Below are 24,361 nucleotides of genomic sequence, written 5' to 3'. Positions count from 1 at the left end.
GTTTTGTTTGTTTTGTTTTTTGTTTTAATGTGCCTGGAATACCCAGCAGGGCATGCTTGGACCTACCATGCCTACTACGCACACAAATTACTGAGTAAACATGCATGCTTAGACTAGAGTCGCTCAAAAAGAACCATACGTAAATGGTTCATTAAATTTAATGTCTGCTGCCGCCAGCGTCTCAAAAATTTTCCATTGGGATAAGATCTTCATTAAATGCGTTTGAAAAAAGAAATTGGCAACATACATAAGTGAATTACATGGTGCTCTATTCTATGTTTACAAGTAGTTTGTTGGGATGTTTTTTTCTGAGGCAGTAATGTTTAATGTACAGCCTAATGCAGTTGATAAGTGCTATAAATATCTGGGCTCGAACAGGCGTACACGTAAAACTCAAGGGCATAACGTGTAGTTAAGTTTACATGGACTTGTATAGTACATAAGTACATTAAAACCACTGTACACGTTTGGTAATAGACCCTTCCCATGAAAATATGTAAATTGCACATAGCGCGTGCGCACTAACGTTTTGTTTGGCAAAATGAGGGAACATCGCGCTATTTTGTACACGGCTAATGGGTGCGTGACGCAGACGCGATTGCGCGTCTGCTTAGTGCACAACTCTATGGCGTTTGCCAACCAACAGGGTCTGTACACATGCGTGAATGTACTTAGCATATTTCATGGGAAGGGTCCATTGTCAAAGACCAGTCTTCTCACTTGGTGTATCCCTTCATTTATAAGCATAAAATAACAAGCCTGTTAAAATTTGGGCTCAATGGGCCATATTTTTGACCGCGTGAGGGCGCTCTCAATCACTTCCGGGGGTATATTCATTCATACGCAAAACAGTTTTTAAAGATTGGAACACATTATAACCACAGACATCTAATCCATCACAGACAATAAGACTTTTAAAGGAGCCGTTATAATCCACCTCTAAAGCAAATTGAAACTACGGCGCAACAAAAGTGACAGAACGCCTATTAATTTGTGCAGGGCGAATCGCGTGTACCCCCGGAAGTGATCAAAATACTATTTATAGCGCCCTCGCGCGGTCAAAAATAAGGGGCATTGGTCATCAAAGATATGCGAGAAAATTATGAAAGAAAAAGCACTCTTGTTGGGTGAATTTGTGTGCTATCGTTAGGAATAAAAGGCTTCTAGGGGTAGAAGTTTTGTTATTATTTTAGTGAGAAATTACATCTGAGAAATTACATGTACGTACTTCAGAGGGAGTCGTTTCTCCCAATGTTTTTTACTATCAACAGCTCTCCAATGCTCGGTACCAAGTCAGTTTTTAAGTTTGTTTTGATTAATTACCAAACGTGTACCGTCCCTTCAACAGGGATGGTATTTTTTAATGCAGCTCAAAATAGTCAGGTGTGGAAATGGTCAGGGGAAAGTCCCATACAGCTCTCCTTGTACACTTGACTTTACATCAGTATCGCCCAACCATGACAATTCAGTATTATGCAAATGGTACATTGTACATTATTACTCAACTGTTTCGCAAGAACCAACTGAGTGTGGGAAAAAACCTCTGGATGGACTAATGAACTTGATGAATGACGTTCAAGCATTTTTACACACTGTATAGTATACACATAATGAATGTTTATGAGTGCAATGGTGCGAATATGTTCATGAGTTGAAAGATGGAATGTTCTATTCAACGAGGCGGAGCCGAGTTGAATGGAACATTCCAGCTTTCAACGAATGAACATATTCGCACCATTGCACGAATGAAAAACATTCATTATTTGTTTTATATAACATCCAAGTAGAACTTTGTCATTTTGATTGAAAGAAACAACTTTCAAAACAAACAATTTCAACTGTAGAAGCCGAATGCTAGTAATTTTACTATGCCTTCTTGCAGTAACACCTGCTGCGTTACCAAAAACACGCGCACGCAGTGATGTTTTTACTCAGCTTTTTCGTTCCATCCGAAAAGTACCATTGCACGCTGCCAGCGTGCAATGGTACTTTTCGGATGGAACGAAAAAGCACGGCGAGTGACTCAGCGTGCAATGGTACTTTTATTTGCTATCACGTGACGGACAATCCTCCAATCAAATGGCAAGGATCTGCTTGGGTGTTTTATAATAAAGATTAGTACACCTTGTAGGATGCATGTACAGCGTAATGTGTTGTGTTTTTTTTTTTTTTTTTTTTTGGGGTTTTACTGCGCCTTGAACACCCAGCAGGGTGGATATGTGTGTGTCTTATTATTATTATTATTATTATTAATATTAACAGATCTGTAATCATACTGTACTGTAATCGTACTGTAACTGTACAACCATGACAACATGACTGGGTACATGTATACAGCTGTGTATTTTGGACCAGGGTTTGGCCATTTTTTATACAGTAGCCTACAATTACATAGATGGTCAATCATATTTCCATAGTATCCAAATCCCATCAAAATCACTCCAGGGGCCGATTTCACAAAGCAATAAAATTCATCGCAAGACAATTTTTCAGTATCACCATAGTAATTTGTATTGTGACATCACCATTTTCATAGCAACTGCGATTGATTTGCAGTTACGATCAATCTTAGATCTTTGTGAAATCGACCCCAGGTATGAAAAATGTTCCGGAAAGGTGTATTCAAGAAGGCCCAATGCACATTTATTTCTGTGCAATGTATAACTTGCTGAACCGCCAACTCTCCCTGATTCTGCTGGAATCTAACTGAAAATAAACCAATCTTTCCATCTTCTGATGAACAAATATGAAACCTGATTATGAAAAATTATTTCCCCTTGAGTGTTGTCTTCTTTGTGTACACTAGAACAAATCAGTATTAACTCTGAGTTCTCTGTGATTGTTGTCAGGAATTGCCCTGATGCAAATGTTGGCAGAGGACCAGCACTAATGGACCGATCCGGCCTGTCAATCAAACTGTGCGCGTTCACCCATTTTGACCAATCACAGCAATGATTGTGGTCGGACAAACTCGGTCATGCGTGCGTGTATATTTGGCACGCGCGGCAGAATGTCATTGGGAGTGCTTGTACACGTGTGTTGCTCACGTGCGCGGTGGGCGGAGCTTAGTGGAAAGCCGGAATGGTCCATTGTACAAATGCCTACACAAACTACTTATATTTTTACACCAGGACACTCCTGTACTGTACTGTTAAAGGCAGTGGACACTATTGGTAATTACTCAAAATAATTATTGGCATAAAACCTTTCTTGGTGACAATTAATGGGGAGAGGTTGGTGGTATAAAACATTGTGAGAAACAGCTCCCTCTGAAGTGCCATAGTTTTTGAGAAAGAAGTAATTTTCCGCGAATTTGATTTCGAGACCTCAAGTTTAGAATTTGAGGTCTCGAAATCAACCATCTAAACGCACACAACTTCGTGTGACAAGGGTGTTTTCTTCTTTCATTATTATCTCGCAACTTTGATGACCGATTGAGTTCAAATTTTCACAGGTTTGTTATTTTATGCATATGTTGAGATACACCAACTGTGAAGGCTCTAGTCTTTGACAATTACCAATACTGTCCACTGCCTTTAAATCACGGCCAGTTTTAATTTCCCCAGTGTGCGATAAAAAAGTTCTTATCTTATCTTATCTTACTTTTTATTTCACTGGTCATGAACCTTTTCAGGCCTGTACATACATGTACCTGTACATGTACAATGTGGGCCTTGCTTTGTTTTGAAAAGAGCAATTGGGCACCGCGGCATTTTCTTCTTGGTAATGGGCACCCTAAAGTAGAGGAAATTGAACATTTCTACTGAAGGGCACCTAACCAGGGGGGCACTGAGGCGATCGCCTTTGTTGCCTCTGTGATTTTTAAAAATTAAGTTGTAGTTTATATTCATCCGAATTGCTTTCTTTATTTTTTGCAAATTTCAGAAAATGGCGGTGAAGTGAAAGAAGAATTTGAAAAGATGATTTTGAAAGCTCCTTGATCGACACTCAACCCACCGAAGATCCTATCCCAACTGAAGATCCAGTCCCAACTGATGATCATATCCCAACTGATGATCAAATCCCAACTGATGATCAAATCCCAACTGATGTTCATATCCCAACTGATGATCAAATCCCAACTGATGATCAAATCCCAACTGATGATCAAATCCCAACTGATGATCAAATCCCAACTGATGATCATATCCCAACTGATGCAAGGTTGTCCCAACTACCGATCATATCCCAACTGAGGATCGTGTCCCAACTGCCGATCCTAGCCCAAGTGATGCAAGGCTGTCTTCAAGAGGGACAACATAATTAAGTTAAGATTTAGAGAGCAAAGTTGATTTTGACGTCAAACGAATATTAAACTTTTTTTTAAGACTTTTTTTAATGATTTTTTTTTAATGATTTCGTAACAAGCAGATCCACCAAATATAACTTTAAAACAATGATATCATGTGAACTACCCTCCTGAACAATTTTGAATAACAAGTCTTCCAACGGTTTCGTCGTGACGTCACCACCATGGCGGGCAAGAAACTCCAAGACCGTACCTTCCACATCGCTGTCGTCGGCTTGTCCGGCGACGAGCGCACGAAAGGCTCGGTCGGAGTCGGGAAATCCTGCCTCTGCAATCGGTTCGTCCGCCCGCACGCCGACGACTTCTACAAGGATCACATCTCGATTATCAGTCAGATCGATTTCAGCGGGCGGGTGATCAACAACGACCATTTCTTGTACTGGGGGGAGGTGAATAAACAGTTGGAGGATGGGTCGTCGGTGACGTGCAGCATCATGGAGCTGACGGAGTTCATCGATGATCAGTCGTTCCAGCCGCTGCGGGGACACGGCGACAAGGATTACAAGAAGAGATGCAAGAGTAGTCTGTCATCGGCGGAGAAACTGATGTACATATGCAAAGACCAATTAGGTGAGTACTGACTGGGCTTAGTGAGTACCTTCGTTGTCGGGTAGGGAGGGGGTCAACGGTATGGATGCAGACAGTCTGGCACCTAGTGTCGATTTCATAAGGTTGCTCATGTTACACGTGACTGACTACCTGGGGCCAATCTCATATCAGAGCTGCTTAGTAGATAAAAATTGCTTAACATTTTTCATTTCCAGGTAGGGAAGGTCAACTTTTTCATTCCCAGGTAGAGAAGGTAAACTTTAAGGATGGAGACAGCAGTTCTGACAGTCTGGCACCTAGTATCAGTTTCATATGCTTACTAATGTTAGCCTGGCTGACTATTGGGTAACAGAGTTCTGGCACTTCAGAGGGTGCCGCTTCTCACAATGTTTTACACCATCAACCTCTCCCCATTACTCGTCACCAAGAAAGGTTTTATGCTAATAAGTATTTTGAGTAATTACTAATAGTGTTTGTGCTACATACGTACGCAATAACTATTTTTGGCCCAAAGCTGGAACCATGGCCTCGGGCCTGCAGTCAAGTGTTTGTTTTTTTATTAGAATGCCTTTAGAATCATGGAAAATGTCCTGTTTTTGCAACACGGTGGACTATCCCGTTATTAAACAGGATAGGCCACCATGTTGCAAAAAAAAAGGAAACATTTAAGTTCCAGGACAATTGTCTCCAATTTGGATAATTATTAAAGGCAGTGGACACTATTGTCAATTACTCAAGATAATAATTAGCATAAAAACCTACTTGGTTATGAGGGATAGAGAGCTGTTGATAGTATTAAACATTGTTAGAAACGGCTCCCTCTGAAGTAACATAGTTTTTGAGAAAGAAGTAATTTTCCATGAATTTGATTTCGAGACCTCAGATTTTATGAAAGTCCAATTCAACGTGTTTTTGGTGGTCGCTAGCAACCGCCTTGTTCACCAAAGTATAAATAGCTAAAAAAAAGAAAGGCTACCAGCCAAAAACAATCATTGCTGTGACTGGTACCAAAATTTATTTCTTGTTTTAGCTAAGAAATTTGCTGAGCAGAAGTTTCTGCTACATGTACACAGCTTAAGGCAAAAAAATATCAGTTTTGATCGTCCCCGCCCGCATCCATTTTTACTATTTGTTTTCTTTCGATTTTTGTAAAAAAAAAAAAAAATACTTTCAAAAGGACTGTCTGAGAGGTGATTTTTCTGAATCTAACATGATGCTCTAGAGCACGTGTAACCGCGGTTTCATAAGTGAAGGCCTACCAGCAAATATTTTCTAGTGTATTACGTACATGAACATTGTCTAATCCAACCCTGTTAACCCGGTTGCTCATACAACAAATAGATATAAAATAAGTGTGCAGTGGGTTCAAACTGAAGAATTGAAGGCCTGTTAAATAAAAAATATAAATTAGAAATGCCCTCATCCTACTCTGTTTGGAAAAATCCGGACGATCAACTGGAATTTTTATTTTTTGGCCATACTCAGCTGAAGAAGTTGGACAAGTAGGCCTGTTATTAATTTTGGTTTTTACCCAAACACCGATGTGTGTTTAATAGCATTGTACATGTATACTCGATACTTTCCTGAGTCCTGTGAAAAATATTTCCGCAGTCATATTACTCGGATGGGATTCGAACCCACAACTTTTGCAATTCTAGAGCAGTGTCTTCCAACTAGACTACAGAGGTTGCCCGGTAGAACCCGCAGTCATATTACTCGGATGGGATTCGAAACCACAACTTTTGCAATTCTAGAGCAGTGTCTTCCAACTAGACTACAGAGGTTGCCCGGTAGAACCCGCAGTCATATTACTCGGATGGGATTCGAACCCACAACTTTTGCAATTCTAGAGCAGTGTCTTCCAACTAGACTACCGAGGTTGCCCGGTAGAACCCTACATTAGTTTTGGCAGCAGTTACATGTACTGCAACGATAGATCTGTTTTAAATTTGCATCAGGGATGGACATTGCTAACCCTGGACACTATTGGTAATTGTCAAAGACCAGTCTTCTCACTTGGTGTATCTCACCAAATGCATAAAATACCAAGCCGGTGAAATTTTGAGCTGAATTGGTCGTCAAAGTTGTGAGATAATAATGAAAGAAAAAACCCCCTTGTCACACGAAGTTGTGTGCGTTTAGATGGTTGATTTCGAGACCTCAAGTTGTAAACCTGAGGTCTCAAAATCAAATTTGTGGAAAATTACTTCTTTCTCGAAAACTATACTACTTCAGAGGGAGCCGTTTCTCACAATGTTTTATACAGTCAACCTCTCCCCATTACACTCGTCACCAAGTAAGGTTTTACGCTGATAATTATTTTGAGTAAATTACCAATAGTGTCCACTGCCTTTAACTAGTAGAAAAGGTTATAATGGGAGGGTGGATTGTATACGTGGTTGGGATTACACAATGTACTAGGCTACATGTACATGTACAACAGTGGAAATCAACCCCAGATGGCCCCACAAGGATCTGAGGTTGTACACATACATTATGTAGCATCAGCTCTGCAGGAAGAGTTGATTTTAATTGGCAGTAAGACATGCATTAAAGGAACACGTTGCCTTGGATCGGTCAAGTTGGTTTTTTGAAAAGGGTTTTGTAACCGTTTGTTATAAAAATTCATGATTAGATAGATGTTTTAAAAGTAGAATAATAATGATCGTCACAAGAATCAATCAAAATTTCATGGTCTCCCTATTAACTCGTCGACTACATAGTACCACCTTGGGCCATTTATAGGAGTCAAATTTTGGACTCCTATAAATGGCCGACCGTGTTAGTTTTGCAAATTAAAAGTAAAACCATGCATTTTCGAGGTTAATTTGTGTGGATCATTGTATTCTACATGTACCTTAAAAACATCTTTCTAATCATATTTACATTCTAAAACAAACGGTTATTTAAACGCTTTTCAAAGACCAACTCGACCGATTCAAGGCAACGTGTTCCTTTAATGACACTGGACACTATTGGTAATTGTCAAAGACCAGTCTTCTCACTTGGTGGATCTCAACATGTGCATTAAATATTAAACCTGTGAAAATTTGAGCTTGATTGGTCATCAGAGTTGCGAGATAACTACATGTACATGAAAGGAAAAAACACCCTTGTCACACGAAGTTGTGTGCTTTCAGATGCTTGATTTTGAGACCTCAAATTGTGAACTTGAAGTCTCGAAATCAAATTCGTGGAAAATTACTTCTTTCTCGGAAACTACGTCACTTCAGAGCGAGCCGTTTCTTACAATGTTTTATACTATCAACCTATCCCTATTACTAGTTACCAAGTAAGGTTTAATGCTAATAATTGTTTTGAGTAATTACCAGTAGTGTCCACTGCTTTAAGGCAGTGGACACTATTGGTTATTACTCAAAATAATTAATGGCTTAAAACCTTTCTTGGTGACGAGTGATAGGGAGAGGTTGATGGTATAAAACATTGTGAGATACCGCTCCCTCTGAAGTGCCATAGTTTTCGAGAAAGAAGTAAATATCCACAAGTTTGATTTCGAGACCTCAGATTTAGAACTTGAGGTTACGAAATCAACCATTTAAACGCACACAACTTCGTGTGACAAGGGTTATTTTTCTTTCATTATTATCTCGCAACTTCGATGACCGATTGAGCTCAAATTTTCACAGGTTTGTTATTTCATGCATATGTTGACATACACCAACTGTGAAGGCTAGTCTTTGACAATTACCGATAGTGTCCACTGCCTTTAAGGAGGAGGGAAAGGAGCAGTGTGTGGAATGTGGAAACCGTCTGCTGGTTATGGGCCATTACACAGTGATGCAAGATGCACTGGCAACTGGCAGCATAGTACAATATATTTCATGATCATAATGACATGGTCACTATGCACACACGTAACTATATGTACATATGCACATTTCATGTACATAGGCTTAATACATTAAATCTGATCAGTCTTGTTTGTCATGGCCAAGCGGATAACATCATCAAACTCAAGCTCTGGTGTTTCTGTTCAGCAGAGTGTGAGTTCGAATCCCGGTCGTGACACTTGTGTCCTTGAGCAAGATACCTAACTTTAATTGCTTCTCTCACCCAGGGGTAAATGGGAACCTGTGAGGGCAGAGATGGTTCTTGGGATTGGTTTTAGCCGAGTAGCGCATATTAATGTTGCACAGGCTGCATACGTACTCCCCACCCAGGAGCTGAGATGGTTTAATTAATTGCTCTATGGTTTAAGGAGTGATTTAAGGCCCAAGTGACCAGGGGTAATAATGTGAAGCGCTTTGGGACTCCCTTAGGGTGTGAAAAGTGCTATATAAAAACGGGTATTTCAATTTCTAAAAAACAAAACAAACTTTTGGTTCCATACTATTTTTTACATTTTTCTTTTTCACAATTGATTTGTTTTGCATGTAAGCGGGGAATCGTGATCGTAAGCGCAGAATTCAGCGGTAAGCAGAGTAATGAAATTGGGCCCAGATACAATCGTTTTGATAGTAAGTTTAAGTTTCTAAGTAGCCCACAGTTCAGACTGCCGTCAAATGCAGAGTGTTACATTCATACACTCAAAAACAAATGTACTACATGTATTTCCCATCCAAAAAGAAAGAATTACATGTACACTAGTTACTGTTTTATAAGCATTTCAAAAGTAAGTTCATTGCACGGGGTGTGGTATTTGGTAGCCTACAAATTGAGAAGTGGTGTTTACTACAAACAGATTTTAAAGCAATTACCACAAATTTCAAACTTGTTTCCCCTTTCCAGGTGATGAAGTAAACTACGATCGAAAGATCATGCCCGACGGAAAGTTTGTCATCGACGGCTTCTTAGTAGTCTTCGACGTCAGCCACGTCCAGAACCGACCCCCAAACAAACAGTACAGCTTCATCCTAGACCTGCTCTCAGGACCCTTATCCAAGTCCAAGAAACCCTGTGTCCTCGTCGCCACCAAATGCGAAGAGCCTGAGGAGAAGGCCCTTGACGAAGTCCGAGCCCTCAAGGACAAGAAGAAGGTCTCTCTCGTTGAGACGTCCGCTTTTGAGAACGTTAACGTCGACTTTGCGTTCCTGACGCTCGTCAACCTAATCGACAAGAATAAGAAACTCCCCAAGGAGGTACCGTTTATTAACGGGATAAAGAAACAGAAGGAGCTCTTGGACAAAGTGGAAGATGCGTACATGGGTCTCCTGAATCGGACGGTCACCGATTATCATGACATTTGGAACAGGACAAAGAAGAAGTTGGTCGGGGAGGACCACTACATGACGTATCTTAAGTACTTTGGCTCGGAGATTGCGGCGAAGAAGTTTAAGAGTCACACCAAGAAGCTAAGGGAGGATAAGCAGCAATGGAAGAAGCAACAGTGTCTGGAGACGCTACCGAAGGCACTGGAGGACATGCTGCCGGATCTCAAGTCCATCGATGGAAGGTGCTTGTCATTTTCTTGATTTTGTTTTTATTACAGTGCACCACAGTGGCTTTTGTCGTTCGTGTACTAAGGTCACTGGGATGACCAGGGACCAATTTAATGGCTTTAAGAGCAAAGAATCAAGCTTATAAAAAAACAAGGATTTCCACACTTGCGTCAACTGTTTTTCACAGGTTAGCAGGGATTTGTGCTGTGAATGGTATCATGACCGATGTACTTGGCATTCTTGGCTTACACAGCTAGCGCATAGAATTGTGTTTTTGTTTGCGTTTAAAATCATGTTATAGTAACTTTTGTATTACTTGTGTACCAAGGTCGCTGGGACTGATTTTATGGCCCTACTTACTGCAAGTAAAGAATCAACACTTTTGAAACGAGGGATTTCCGCGCTTGCTTCCAACGGATTTCACGCGTTAGCAGGGAGTTTGTGCTGGATATGGTACTGGGCATTGTTTGCTCATGAAGTGCAGAAATTCGGCGCTCGCACAGTAAGCGGAGAATAGTGATCGCAAGCGCAGCAAACCTTTTTCTTTTTTATACTCTTGCCTACATGTATATTGTAAGTTTTTGTCTAAGGTACATCTTGACAAGGCCAGGGCAACTCTTAAAGGAACGAGTTGGTGTACAAAAAGCGTTTGTAACCGTTTGTTATAAAATTCATATGATTAGAAAGATGTTTTATGAGTAGAATACAATGATCCACACAAATTTGCCTCGAAATTGCATGGTTTTCCTTTTACTTTGCGAACTAACATGGTCGGCCATTTATGGGAGTCAAAAATTTGACTCCCATAAATGGCCGACCGTGCTTGTCGATGAGGTAAAAGGAAAACCGTGCACTTTCGAGGCATGTTTGTGTGGATCATTGTATTCTACTTTTACAACATCTTTCTAACCATATGCATTTTATAACAAACGGTAACAAACGGTTACAAACGCTTTTTTAGACCAACTCGCCCGGTCCAAGGCAACATGTTCCTTTAACTGATGTGATTTGGGCTGTTAAGAGAGAACGCTGTGCTGCTTGTACACTGTGAATGTATGTAACACAGCACAGAATATAGTGCTCCACTTCTATGTACCCCATCCTTAAATGACTCACTCATACTTAACCTTTGACCTTTGACCTTTGACCCAGGGATTGGGAAGCTTGTAAGGGGATCATGACCTCTCACCCCAACTACAAGGAGTGGTTCGTTCAGCTGCCGAGAGGAGACGCTTGGCGTACCAGTGAATACATCGACCAGACCGACCATCAAATTGCTGTCGACTTCCTGAAGACCAACGCAGTGGATTGCGAGAAATGCTTCAAGTACCATGAGAATAGACTCAAGGAAGCCCTCAAGAAAGAGAGGTAGGTTTGGGGGGGGGGCGTTTTTTCTGTTATCACCTCTTAAGGTCCGGTCACACTGGCCTCGATAACGAGAGCAAAAACGAGAACGTTAACAATGCACGCCTTTGATTGGCTGAATAAGCATGCGTGTATTCTGCATGGAGCAATTTAACCAATAGAATGCGTTCTCTTGCGTCAAGGTTATCGTTTGCATTGTCGCTGCAGTGTGACTTGCCCTTTAGTGTGGTTTTGTACTGTGAAGCCCGGTTCATACTTCTTGTGAATTTTGACGTCACAAATTAACATCGAATAATTTGCATCAATTGAACTGTGCTCAGCCTCTGCAAAATATTTGCTGCAAAAAAACAGCCATGTGACATCATATGATTCGCTCCGCATTCGCATTTTGCCGAGACTAATACTTTAGCTTTAATATAGGATCGTTATTAACTGCACTACAGCAGAGTGAGTTCTTTAATTGGTCTCAACATTTCGACTAGCTTGCTCACATATCCCAGAAGTATACTTTCACCATGCAATGTTTCAAATCCTAATTTTCTGTTATGATTGTGTTTCTTCCTCAACTCTTCTTAGAATGAAGACAGAGTTCCGTAAGCTCCTGAAGGCGCTGAGCAACGTCGTACTCCCTGGCCGACCCCTCCAGGACACCCTAACCCAACTAGTGGACGAGGAGAGCTACCAGTACCTCAACCAGCAAGAGCGGAAAGAGATCTATGACGTCCACCAGGCCGAGATCACTGAACAGGGCAAGAGAGACTTCGTGGAGATGCTGCTGGAGAACGTGGAGACGTTTGAAGATTTCGATATGGATAATGTGAATGCGCACATGGAGGCGATTATTACGCATAAGTTGCAGAAAGAACCGAGGTGAGGGGAGGGGGTAGGGTTGTAATACTCAGTGGCTCAGTGACTCAGAGTGTGGGTTTGAGTCCCGCTCGTGACACTTGGGTCCTTAAAGGCAGTTGACACTATTGGTAATTACAGAAAATAATTATTAGCATAAAACCTTACCTGGTAACGAGTAATGGGGAGAGGATGATAGTATAAAACATTGCGAGAAACGGCTCCCTCTGAAGTGACGTATTTTTCGAGACAGAAGTAATTTTCCACGAATTTGATTTCATGACCATAGATTTAGACCTTGAGGTCTTGAAATCAAGCATCTGAAAGCACACAACTTCGTGTGACAAGGGTGTTTTTTTCTTTCATAGTTACCTCGCAACTTCGACGACCAATTGGGCTGAAATTTTAACAGGTTTGTTATTTTATGCATATGTTGAGACACATCAAGTGAGAAGACTAGTCTTTGACAATTACCAATAGTGTCAAGTGTCTTTAAGCAAGACGGTTAACCACGATTGCTTCATAAAGTTGGGGAGGTAGTTCTTTATGCTCTACCATCAAGGCTTCTGATGGATGATACCCAAGCCTACATTCATATGGACTGTAGTGAATTCCATTAACAGCTGCCAAGCATGTATTAGCTTTTAGTGCTCGCACTGGAGACTTTTACCATTCCCCTATTGTTAATGACCATCTGGGAATGTCAGCTGTAAATGGTGAACAATGAACTCCAAAACCCCCAGTGTAGTATAAAAGCCTATTGTAAGTTCCTTTGTGTACGCCTATTGAGCAGGCCCTAATCTTTTTCCTGAGTGTACATAGCCATATAAAAGCAAATGCTCTTCTCCAGCTTTTGGTACAGAAAGGTTGTATCTCTCTAACTTATATAGTCGTAGTATTTATTAAGGTTCATTTATTGTGGTTGTCCAAAGGCTGACTGGAAACTGAATTGGCAGTACACTACTCCTATACAGCAACCTTTCAGCTGGAGGACACCATTAGGGTATAAAGTAATATCTCTTTATAAAAGGGGTAACCCTGTTTCAGACCGAGGAGTACAATGTAGGTGGAACTGTTCTCAGTTCAGAAGGTGTAAGGGCAGAAACCCCAACAAAATTCCCTCGTCTCAATGCGAAATTAATGCATATTGTTTTCCGAGATTTAAGCTTGGGCGATATCGATTTATTTTATTCACGATATATCGCCGACAATATATCGCGATATTCGATATAATCGTGATTAATGAAATTTGACATCATCAGTCTTCAAACTCCAAGTGAAAGTTGTAGAAGAGACAGTCATAGCTTAAGAGAGGTGTTCTAATGACCTATTCTGTTGGTTTTACTCCAAACCTATGGGGTGCAAGATGTCTCAGCTAGCAAATACATCGCGATATTTTATCGATATTGCGATATATCGCAATTATCGCGATTATCGTGATATATCGCGATATATTTCAATTGAAACCAAATCCATCCGATATCGAAATCGTTTCCAAATTAATATCGCGTTATTCGATAATATCGTGATTTTGCCCGAGCTTACCGAGATTGCAGGTACAAGTTTTGTTCGCAAATAAACTGTCACCAGGGACACGTTGCCACCCGTGACCTACATCATGTACATGTACTCCTGGGGCTTGATCGGCTGGTACCCGTCTCAGTTCCTACATAGAGGTGTTTTGGCCAGGCTTGGAATTGAAGACACCCAAGTCTACATCCGTATGGACTGTACAAGGGGTAACCCTGTTCAGAGCTATATGCTTCGTTCTTGAAAGGGCAAGGGCACCAAGGCATTTTCTTCTTGGTAAAGGGCACCCTATGATGAAATTGCAAATTTGAACTGGAGCATTTCAAGGGCACCAAGGAAATGACCAGGGGACACGGAGGCAATCGCCTTCGTTGTCTCCGTGAAGTATCAGGCCTGCCTGTTTCAGCCCTAGGAGTTGGTAGCAAAACTAGCTGTAGCCCACACCTTGAAGTGGCCTTCAGGCCTTGTGTGCCTGGTGACTTGCATAAAAAAAAAAGAGAAAAAGAAAGGCAGAAACAAAAATAATTTGTCCTCGTCCTGATGCAAAATTAACATATTGTTAACTTTTTCTGATTGCAGGTATAAGTATTTAGACGGTTTAAACCAAGAGAGGAGACTGTTATTGATGAAACATGCAGCGTTTGTGAACAATCCCTGTCGACAGACGTGTCCCTCGCAAACCAGATGTATGGATGAGCTAATCAACCAGACACTGGAACAAAAAGTCACCAAGTAAGTGGATCCAGGGGTGTGATTTCTCCGTTATTAACCGGATATCCTTTTTTGTGTTAGAACCCCCTCCGGATCAAATTCACAAGAAAACAAAGGTAAAACTATATGTCACATGTAGGATTTGAAACTTTGCATGGTGGAAATACGATATGGAAAGGTTTTGCGTAACACCATGTAAGGACTATCTCTAAATGAGTTGGGGTGGTTCTGAATAGAACTATTGGTTTTAACTCGACATTTCGAACAGTATGCTCTGATTGACTCCTGGAAAAAAAAATATATATATATATATATATAAAATTTGCTTAGCATGAAATTTCTTCCTTGATAAAAACAGGATTACCAACCAAATTTCCACGTGATTTTCAGGATAAGCAAACAACGTCTGAATACCAGTGACAAGCACTATGCAACAAATAGAAATTGGGTTGGTAATCCTCTTTTTATCAAGGAAGAAATTTCATGCTGGGCAAATTTTTGTGCTTAGCAGCTCTATAAAATTGGACACAGGGCTCAATTTCATAGAGCGTGTTAGCATAACTACTCGCTGCAATAGTTGCATGCCTGTATTTCACTGGTATTGTTTGTATATTGAGACAACCATATTATTTTCATTTCAGATGTCAAGAACGTGAGATACCCGAGAGATGGTCCGAGCCCAACAGTAAACTAAGCATCGTTGTGTTGGGGGAAAATGGCTTAGCAGATGAACTCGTTAACGAAATAAGGGTAAGAAAAAGTCCTGCAGGTCAACTGTAGTCCACAAGGTTGTGGGTGCGAATCCTACCAAGCTTATCAGACTTGAATGCTTCAGTTTGGAAAGGGCGTGGGCACCGAGGCATTTTCTCCTTGGTAACAGGCACCCTATGGGGAAATTGGGCAATGGGTCACCAGGGCAATGACTAGGGGGGCATGGAGGCAATTGCCTTCGTTGCCTCCATGAAGTGTCAGGCCTAGCTGGTTTCCCAATAGGAGACTTTCCAACGCTAGGCGGCAGCAGACATACCGGGTAAATTTCCATTGTTTACGTAGTTCTGAACATGCGCATAATTCTGAGAACAATGGATTTACCCGGTAAGTCTGCTGCCCTCTATCGTCCCAGAAAGTCTCCCATTACTAGACTAAGTGATGTTGTCTAGTTACTGAATCGCAATTTTCATGATTTGTGCCACTGAAGATACGATGCAAGCAACCTGCCCAAAGTTTGTTGAAATCGTTCTTAGGACGCATCCTAAGTTAGGACAAGTTACTCGTCCTAATGAGAGAAGATGAGTCCTAACTCATTATGAAATCAACCCTTGTATAACAACAACTCTAGCAAAAAAACTGAATTTCGATTTGTGGTTTTTTATAATATTGCAGGCCCAGTCTGTGCAGGTACTGAAGATACGATGCAAGCAACCTGCCCAAAGTTTGTTGAAATCGTTCTTAGGACGCATCCTAAGTTAGGACAAGTTACTCGTCCTAATGAGAGAAGATGAGTCCTAACTCATTGTGAAATCAACCCTTGTATAACAACAACTCTAGCAAAAAAACTGAATTTCTATTTGTGGTTTTTTATAATATTGCAGGCCCAGTCTGTGCAGGAGGAGTACACATTAGATAACGTCATATACGCCTTGGAGCTTAGGCCAATAGAGGGCGATCTAGCAAGACCACAGAACTACCTTAGTACACCAGACTTCACCCCACAAGGTAATTCAACCCTAGATTGGGCCATGTCTTTATCCGCAAGGATAAAGACAGGAGGTACCTGCTACTCAAATCCAGTGATTTCATTGGACACAATGATATCGTTGGATAAATGCAGTGACTGAAAGCTACCGTAGCTGTGTTTGTATTGATCGGTCTGATGCATAGAGTTATATATAAGAACTGGAGGGCGCACGAGTGATGCTTCGTGCACAAACGCAACGGGACCGCAAGATAACAAGTGCGTCACTCTGCACGCGCGTTGAATATGAAATGCACGTTTGAGTTTTTTTTTTATTGAACGCTCACGCGATGCTGTTTGTTCAACTTACAAAATGGCTGCACAAACACACGCTGTGAGATAGCTGTTTTGTCAACTTAGAAAATGGCCGCCTGCGCGCATACCGGGGCGCGTATATAGGCCAGTGCGCCCTCTAGTTCTAATATATAACTCTATGGTCTGATGTCACATCAGACAACCTATCAAAACACAGATATGGAAAGCTTACTTTTGGTCGTCTGCATGCTGCATTGTACATGTATACAGTACATGCATGTGCATAGTCCGTGCATGTATTGTAATGATGGTGTAGAACTTGGACTGCATATGTCTATGTGAAATGAATGTAGGTCAAAGCTGAATGTACACGCCGGATGGGAGGCCAGTCTCTTGGCGTTATTCACAAGCCTCGAAGTGTGACGTCAGATTCACAAGCCTCGAAGTGTGACGTCGGATGTTCAGGTTACTGCAACCCATCCACTTCTTGTTTGATATTTCCCATTTTTTAGTATGACTACATTCATGCGGGGTCGTCTGTTTTTAAACTGCCCCTATGGGATCAATGGGGAGTCATGGCCGAGTGGTTAAGTTCTGGTGGCTAAGTCACCAGGGTGTGGGTTCGAATCCCGGTCAAGATACTTAACCATAAATGCTTCTCTTCTCACATGGGTAAAATGGGTACCTGGGAGGGCAGAGATTGTTCTTGTCTGTAGTGCACTACATAAAAGGCAGCACAGGCTGTTCACCCTGATACATTGTAAATCTGTTAATTGAATTTTCTTTTTTTGCAGGCTGTATATGTACATTCAGTTCCCCTGAAGATCTAGCCTACATAGAATCTAGTCTTAAAACCAGCCGCTTAGCAGTCACCGAAGAAAGTAAGAATGATATCTACGCCACCTTGCAGCCGGACATGCCCGTCATCTTGCTCTTTGCCCGAGACTTGTCTGTCCCTGAGTCTGATCTGGCCCAGATGAAGCAGGACATTAACACCCTCGCAGCTATGTAAGGATGCTAGACTTAACATAGATTGGTCCCCTTGTCTTTATCTTGGTATTTGGCATACAAACCCAATGGTGTAAATGGGAGCTAGACTTCTTGTAGACTGGTCCCAAGTTGTTATCTGAGTTTGATCTGGCTCAGATGAAGCAGGACTTTAACACCCTTGCAGCTACGTAAGGATGCTAGACTTAACATAGATTGGTCCCCTTGTCTTTATCTTGGTATTTGGCATACGAACCCAATGGTGTAAATGGGAGCTAGACTTATTGTAGACTGGTCCCAAGTTGTTATCTGAGTTTGATCTGGCTCAGATGAAGCAGGACTTTAACACCCTCGCAGCTATGTAAGGATGCTAGACTTAACATAGATTGGTCCCCTTGTCTTTATCTTGGTATTTGGCATACAAACCCAATGGTGTAAATGGGAGCTAGACTTATTGTAGACTGGTCCCAAGTTGTTATCTGAGTTTGATCTGGCTCAGATGAAGCAGGACTTTAACACCCTCGCAGCTATGTAAGGATGCTAGACTTAACATAGATTGGTCCCCTTGTCTCTTTATCTTGGTATTTGGCATATAAACCCAATGGTGTAAATGGGAGCTAGACTTATTGTAGACTGGTCCCAAGTTGTTATCTGAGTTTGATCTGGCTCAGATGAAGCAGGACTTTAACACCCTCTCAGCTATGTAAGGATGCTAGACTTAACATAGATTGGTCCCCTTGTCTTTATCTTGGTATTTGGCATATAAACCCAATGGTGTAAATGGGAGCTAGACTTATTGTAGACTGGTCCCAAGTTGTTATCTGAGTTTGATCTGGCTCAGATGAAGCAGGACTTTAACACCCTTGCAGCTACATGTATGGGTGCATTCGATTAGCTTCCCCCGGGTCGACCCTGATCTGCCCCTGGTGCGTTTGAATAGCTTTGACGTCATTCCAGGGGCTCACCCAGTTCAGCCTGAGGTGCCCCGCTTGTAGAGCGGGTCACTTGGGTCTGGCCCCAGGTGCATGACGTCACCACGTTTCGTCACCAAGTTAAAGTGTTTTTTTTAAATCAGTTTGTTTGTCTAGGGAACTGGTTTTTGCAGATTTTCTCTTCAACGCAGAATTAATTAAATTTTGTATCCAGGCTTTTAGAAGTTACAGTGTTTTTGCAAAATCGGTTTGTCTGTTTAGGGAACTGGCTCTCGCAGAACCAGAATTAATTTACATGAACCTTTTGTTAATTCTCTAGGCTTATAGATTGCGTGATAATTGATATGCCCACCGATGAGACCACATTGTGGCACGGGAAGAAGTTCCATGAGTCGCAGATCCGTCACGCCATCCGAACGATCGTCGACAGTCGCCGGAGCTCCTCGACTGACCGCGACGACGATATATCCCACGACGGTAGCCAGTACGATCCGGATCTAAGGTACGGAGGTGACAATCAGTCCCTGTATGAGGAAATCGTTCTGTCTAATGATAAAGTCCAGACTTTCATGGGGAGCAGCGGCAACAACACCCCGACCAGCCGGGGGTCAGACGACCTGACCGCCAAAGGGGAAACCCAAATGGGGTCGGGTCAAACCCCAATGGTTCAGAAGGTCATGAAAGATCTAACAGATTCTGAGTCTCAGTTTAAATCCCACAGTGCGTTTTTAGCACAGCATAAAGTACACGGCAAATCCTCCTTGGGCACCGGCAATGGGTCGGGTACCGAGCACCCATCGAGCGAGGATGATGATATTGAAGGCGATGACCCTATATTGAGGTATACTTCTGCCCACCCATACCCTCTTACCCCCGCCTCTCTCCGCTTCCAGTCCCTAATATCAATCATGGTGTGCTCAAGAACTAGAAAACTAGGAGCATTTTCTCTCACAAGTTTAAAGTGGCACGTTGCCTTGGATCGGTCGAGGTGGTCTATGAAAAGCGTATGATACCGTTTGTTATGAAATGGATATGGTCGGAAAGATGTTTTAAAAGTAGAATATAATAATCCACACTAATACGTGTATGCCTCGAGTTAGCGTGGTGTTCCATTTACTTTGCGAACTAATGTAACATGGGTGACCATTTTATGGATTCAAAAACTTGACTCCAAATAATGGCCGACTGTGTTAGTTCGCAAAGTAAAAGGAAAACCGTGCAATTTCAAGGCATACTTGTGTGGATCATTATATTCTACTTTTATAACATCTTTCTTACCATACATGTATGCATTTTATAAGAACGGTTTCAAACACTTCACATGGACCAACTCGCCGTCGATCCAGGCAACGTGTCCCTTTAAGGTTTCCTAAAATACAACTCAAAAGGATTTAAAAAACAGAATAACAGATGAGCGGAATTTTGACCCGATTACTGCTGTAGCACAACAGAATTAGCTAAGCACAAAATAAACATGCTTACTAGAATAAAGTTACCAGCCACAATACCATTGCACAGACTCCATATTTGACTGGTATCATGCTCATTTCTGCTGAGCGGGAAGTGGGAAGTGTCTATGAGAGCAAGATGAACAGAACTCAAGACAGTTAGGACCTTGGTTAGAAATGAGCAGGATACCAGTCACGGATGGAATCTATGTAATGGTTTTGTGGCTGGTAACCTTATTCAGGTAAGCATGTTTATATTGTGCTGAGCTTATTCTTTTGTGCTATTAAGCAAAATGAACAGAACTCAGACAGATTTGACCTTGGTTTTTATTTTATAGTGCTCCTTGAGCAGACAAAAATTCAAAAACAATTTTCTGCTTAATAGCAGAAATGAGCAGGATACCAGTCATAAATTGTACTTGTGACATGGTAGTTTGGCTGGTAATCTTATTCTGGTAAGCGTAGTTTTTGTTATGCTTTGCTACTTTTTGGGTTATATTTTGAGGGAAACCAAAACTAGCGAGAAAATGTCTCTGACAACTGACATTTGGTGAAGGTAAACTAATTAATCAAAATCCTAGTCACGCTTATTTGAAAAATTGTAAAATGTGTTAAAGGCACTGTACACGTTTGGTAATTGTCAAAGACCAGTGTTCTCACTTGGGGTATCCCATCATAAGCATAAAATAACAAGCCTGTGAAAATTTGGGCCTCAAAAAACACCCTTGTTGGATGAATTTGTGTGCTTTCAGATAGGAATAAAAGACTTCTAGCTTGAAGTCTTTCATTATTTTAGTGAGAAAATACCTCTTTCTCAAAAATTACGTTATTTCAGAGGGAGACGGTTCCCACGATTTGTTATACCATCAACAGCTCTCCAATGCTCGTTACCAAGTCAGTTTTTAAGTTAATATTTGTTTTGAACAATTACCAAACGTGTACCTTCCCTTTAAACAATCCTCCGTTGGTACACATTTGACTCCTGGTAGTACTCCCAGTGCTTCAAGCCGCTTGCAGCAATTAAGGTATTTGGTACGAGTCGCTTGCAGCCACTGTTGGCCTTTAGGCCAAGCCACTTGCTGCCACTTATGGTCGGTACATGTATAAGCCGCTGGCAGCCATTAAAGGCTTTTGGGCCAAGCTGCTTGCAGCCACTAATGGTGGAATTAAGCCGCTTGCAGCCAATAGCATTTAGTACAAGCCGCTTCTAGCTGCTACATGTATGTTCTTCTCTAGGGTGTACAGGAGCAGGGAGATGCCATCACAGATAAAACACCCCGCCCTCATTATGACCAAGCCTTAAAGACACTGGGACACTATCGGTAACTGTCAAAGACCAGTCTTCTCACTCGGTGTATAACAACATGCATAAAATAACAAACCTGTGAAAATTAATTTGAGCTTAATCGGTAGTCGAAGTTTCGAGATAATAATGAAAGAAAAAACACCTTTATCACATGAAGTTGTGTGCTTACAGATGCTTGTATTCGCTACCTCAAATTTTAAATCTGAGGTCTGGAAATCAAATTCGTAAAAAATTACTCCTTTCTCAAAAGCTACGTTACTTCAGAGGGAGCTGTTTATCACAATGTTTTATACTATCAACCTCTCCCCGTTACTCGTTTTTAAGTAAGGTTTTATGCTAATAATTATTGTGAGTAATTACCAATAGTGTCCAGTGTCTTTAAGGAACTAACTCTTAGCTTCCAACCACGGGAACCGCGGTCCAAATCCCGCCTGGGGAACTACATGTATGTGGTTTAAGTTGTCTGTCCCTGATCGCGTGGGTTTCCCCTGAATAGGAGACTTTCCAACGCTAGGCGGCAGCAGACATACCGGGTAAATTTCCATTGTTTACGTAGTTCTGAACATGCGCATAATTCTGAGAACAATGGATTTACCCGGTAAGTCTGCTGCCCTCTATCGTCCCAGAAAGTCTCCCATTGGTTCTCTGGTCGTTTTACTCAGCTACATGTACATCTGATACTGAAATGTCCTTCTCCCCATGGGGGTTCTTGGCTAGCACAGTGATTATTGCCGTCAAAACCAGAATGAAATGAAGTTAAAGGCAGATTTAGAATTTGAGGTCTCGAAATCAAGCATCTGAAAGCACATTTACTTCGTGTGACAAGGGTGTTTCTTCTTTCTTCATTATATTGCAACTTCAACAACCAATTTAGCTCAAATTTTCACAGGTTTGTTAGTTCAGTTCAGTTCAGTTCAGTTCAGTTTTATTTCCACTCAATCATTTCAGATGACAAGATATAACATAGAGTAGTAAAGATACACAATAGATTAAGTGGTGGAGGACTCCCAAAAGCAAGCTTGTAGGGTGGAGTCCCCCAGGGATGTGAGTAAATACAAACGTAGTTTGTTTTCAGAACAATGCCTGGGATATTTAAAACACAACACAAAGTTACACATGGAAAGACATGGACAAACACTAACAGGACAAACAAACACAAAGACAGTGGTTCTCTATATATGGTGGATATGCAGAGAAAAGTAAAAAAAGTGGTAAAAGCTGTATCAAAAATAATATATAACAAAAGCAGTTAACTATAGTAATATATACTTAAGGTTATTTTGTGCATATGTTGAGATACACAAAGTGAAAAGACTGGTCTTTGACAGTTACCAATAAATGTCCAGTGTCTTTAAGAAAAGGTCTATTGTAGGGAGTGGTCAAGTTGTAAGTTGGTGATTGGTAGGGTCAAAACATTGGTTGGATATCTGTCCCTGGTCCCTACTTATAGTCGAACAAATACAAGTAAACAATGCAGTGGATTAGGGAGTATTTGGGAATTGATCGCTGTGGTGTTACCCTTAATCTACCTATTGCAGGGAGTGGTCAAGATGTGAGTTGGTGATTGGAAGCTTCCGAAATGTCCCTGTTTTTAATATGTCCCCCTATCTTTTTAAACTAAAGTTCCTTTCCATGTACATGTATCTCTGTTCCCATGACTGACTTTCATTAAATAAACTGGCTCCTTTTCTTTTGTCCGCAATTCCATGGAACCTAGTCACACCTTCTCTTCCCCTTAAGCCCGGTTCATACTTTCTGCGAATGCGTTACGAATGTTGACGTCACAAATTTCGCAACGAAAAATTTGCAGCAGTTGCCCTCCGCTCAACTCACTTGCGAATATCGCTGCGAAAGGAGGGTTGTGACGTCAAAATCATGTCAAATTCGCTTCGCATTCGCATTCGAATTCAGTATGAACTGGGCTGTAGGCATGAGATCTTTTCTCCATTGTAAACAGAAACTGACGTTTTTGTCTCCAATAAAATTTGTACTTTTTTATCTACTTTTGAAAAAACTGAGAATTATAAAAACAGAAACTCCTCGTATAACTCAAGGGAGCTTTCAGGCGGTGAAAAATGCCGTCGTTTCCCCTGTAAGATCTTGATCATAATGTCAGACTGTTTTAGTCCACCTGGCTGGCATGCCTCATATTTACAGAAAGTGATGTTTTTGTCTTCAAATAAAATTGTACTTTTTTATCTATATGTTATTCTCTAACATTTAGAATATTGCTCACAGAAACTCCTCGTATAACTCTAGGGAGCTTTCAGACGTTGAAAAATGCTTTCGTTTCAATGTACCCCCCTAAGATATGGATCCAAGTTTCAGACTTTTTTTGTCAGCAGTGACTCTCATCCCTGCTTCCCTCAAGCCTGTCCCATGCCCCTCAATAACTTTTTAACAATTGTCTAAGGGTGCGTTCAGTCAGCTTCCCCAGAAAGAAACACCTTCCCCAGGTTGACCCGCGGTGCTCCATCGGGTGAGCCCCTCACACGAGCTATTTTGAACGACAACTCACCCTCACGCGGTGATGTCATGCACCTCGGGCCTGCATTAAAGCCATTATACACTTTCGGTAAACAGTATTGTCCAAGTCCCACACTTCGTAAACCACAACTTATATATAAAATAACAAACCTGTGAAAATTTAGGCTCAATCGGTCATCGGAGTCGGGAGAAAATAACGGGAAAACCCACTCTTGTTTCCGCATGTTTCGCCGTGTCATGACATGTGTTTAAAATAAATCCGTAATTCTCGCTATCGAGAATTGATATTGTTTAAATGTTTTCTCAAAAAGTAAAGCATTTCATGGAATAATATTTCAAGAGAAGTCTTTTACCATTACCTTCTGTAAACCCTGTAAATTATACGGATTTTTTTTCTCTTTTTTCTGTACCGAAAGTGTATAATGGCTTTAAGTGACCCGTTCCAAAAGCAGGGCACTTTGGGCTGACACGGGTGAGCCCCTGGAATGCCGTCAAAGCTATT

At 41.3% G+C, this 24,361-nt stretch overlaps 1 protein-coding gene across 9 annotated transcripts in view; it reads left to right on the top strand.

Moving 5' to 3' along the window:
• The window catches only part of LOC117299095 (rho GTPase-activating protein 5-like), an 82,473-nt gene that overhangs the window by 14,210 nt on the left and 43,902 nt on the right, over positions 1–24,361 (top strand). For 8 of the 9 annotated variants that reach the window (XM_033782524.1, XM_033782527.1, XM_033782523.1 and 5 more), the window contains exons 2-10: positions 3,886–4,879; positions 9,608–10,271; positions 11,410–11,625; positions 12,199–12,492; positions 14,578–14,730; positions 15,351–15,459; positions 16,302–16,425; positions 17,494–17,707; positions 18,938–19,459. In XM_033782524.1, coding sequence (XP_033638415.1) covers positions 4,474–4,879; positions 9,608–10,271; positions 11,410–11,625; positions 12,199–12,492; positions 14,578–14,730; positions 15,351–15,459; positions 16,302–16,425; positions 17,494–17,707; positions 18,938–19,459 — 2,702 coding nt within the window. In that variant the 5' untranslated portion in view covers positions 3,886–4,473. The remainder of the gene's footprint in view (positions 1–3,885; positions 4,880–9,607; positions 10,272–11,409; positions 11,626–12,198; positions 12,493–14,577; positions 14,731–15,350; positions 15,460–16,301; positions 16,426–17,493; positions 17,708–18,937; positions 19,460–24,361) is intronic. The other variant, XM_033782528.1, reaches the window with a different exon arrangement.

This window comes from Asterias rubens, chromosome 14 (assembly GCF_902459465.1).
Source record: "Asterias rubens chromosome 14, eAstRub1.3, whole genome shotgun sequence".
In the NCBI taxonomy this organism is placed as follows: domain Eukaryota; kingdom Metazoa; phylum Echinodermata; class Asteroidea; order Forcipulatida; family Asteriidae; genus Asterias; species Asterias rubens.
This window is presented reverse-complemented; position numbering and strand designations above follow the sequence as displayed.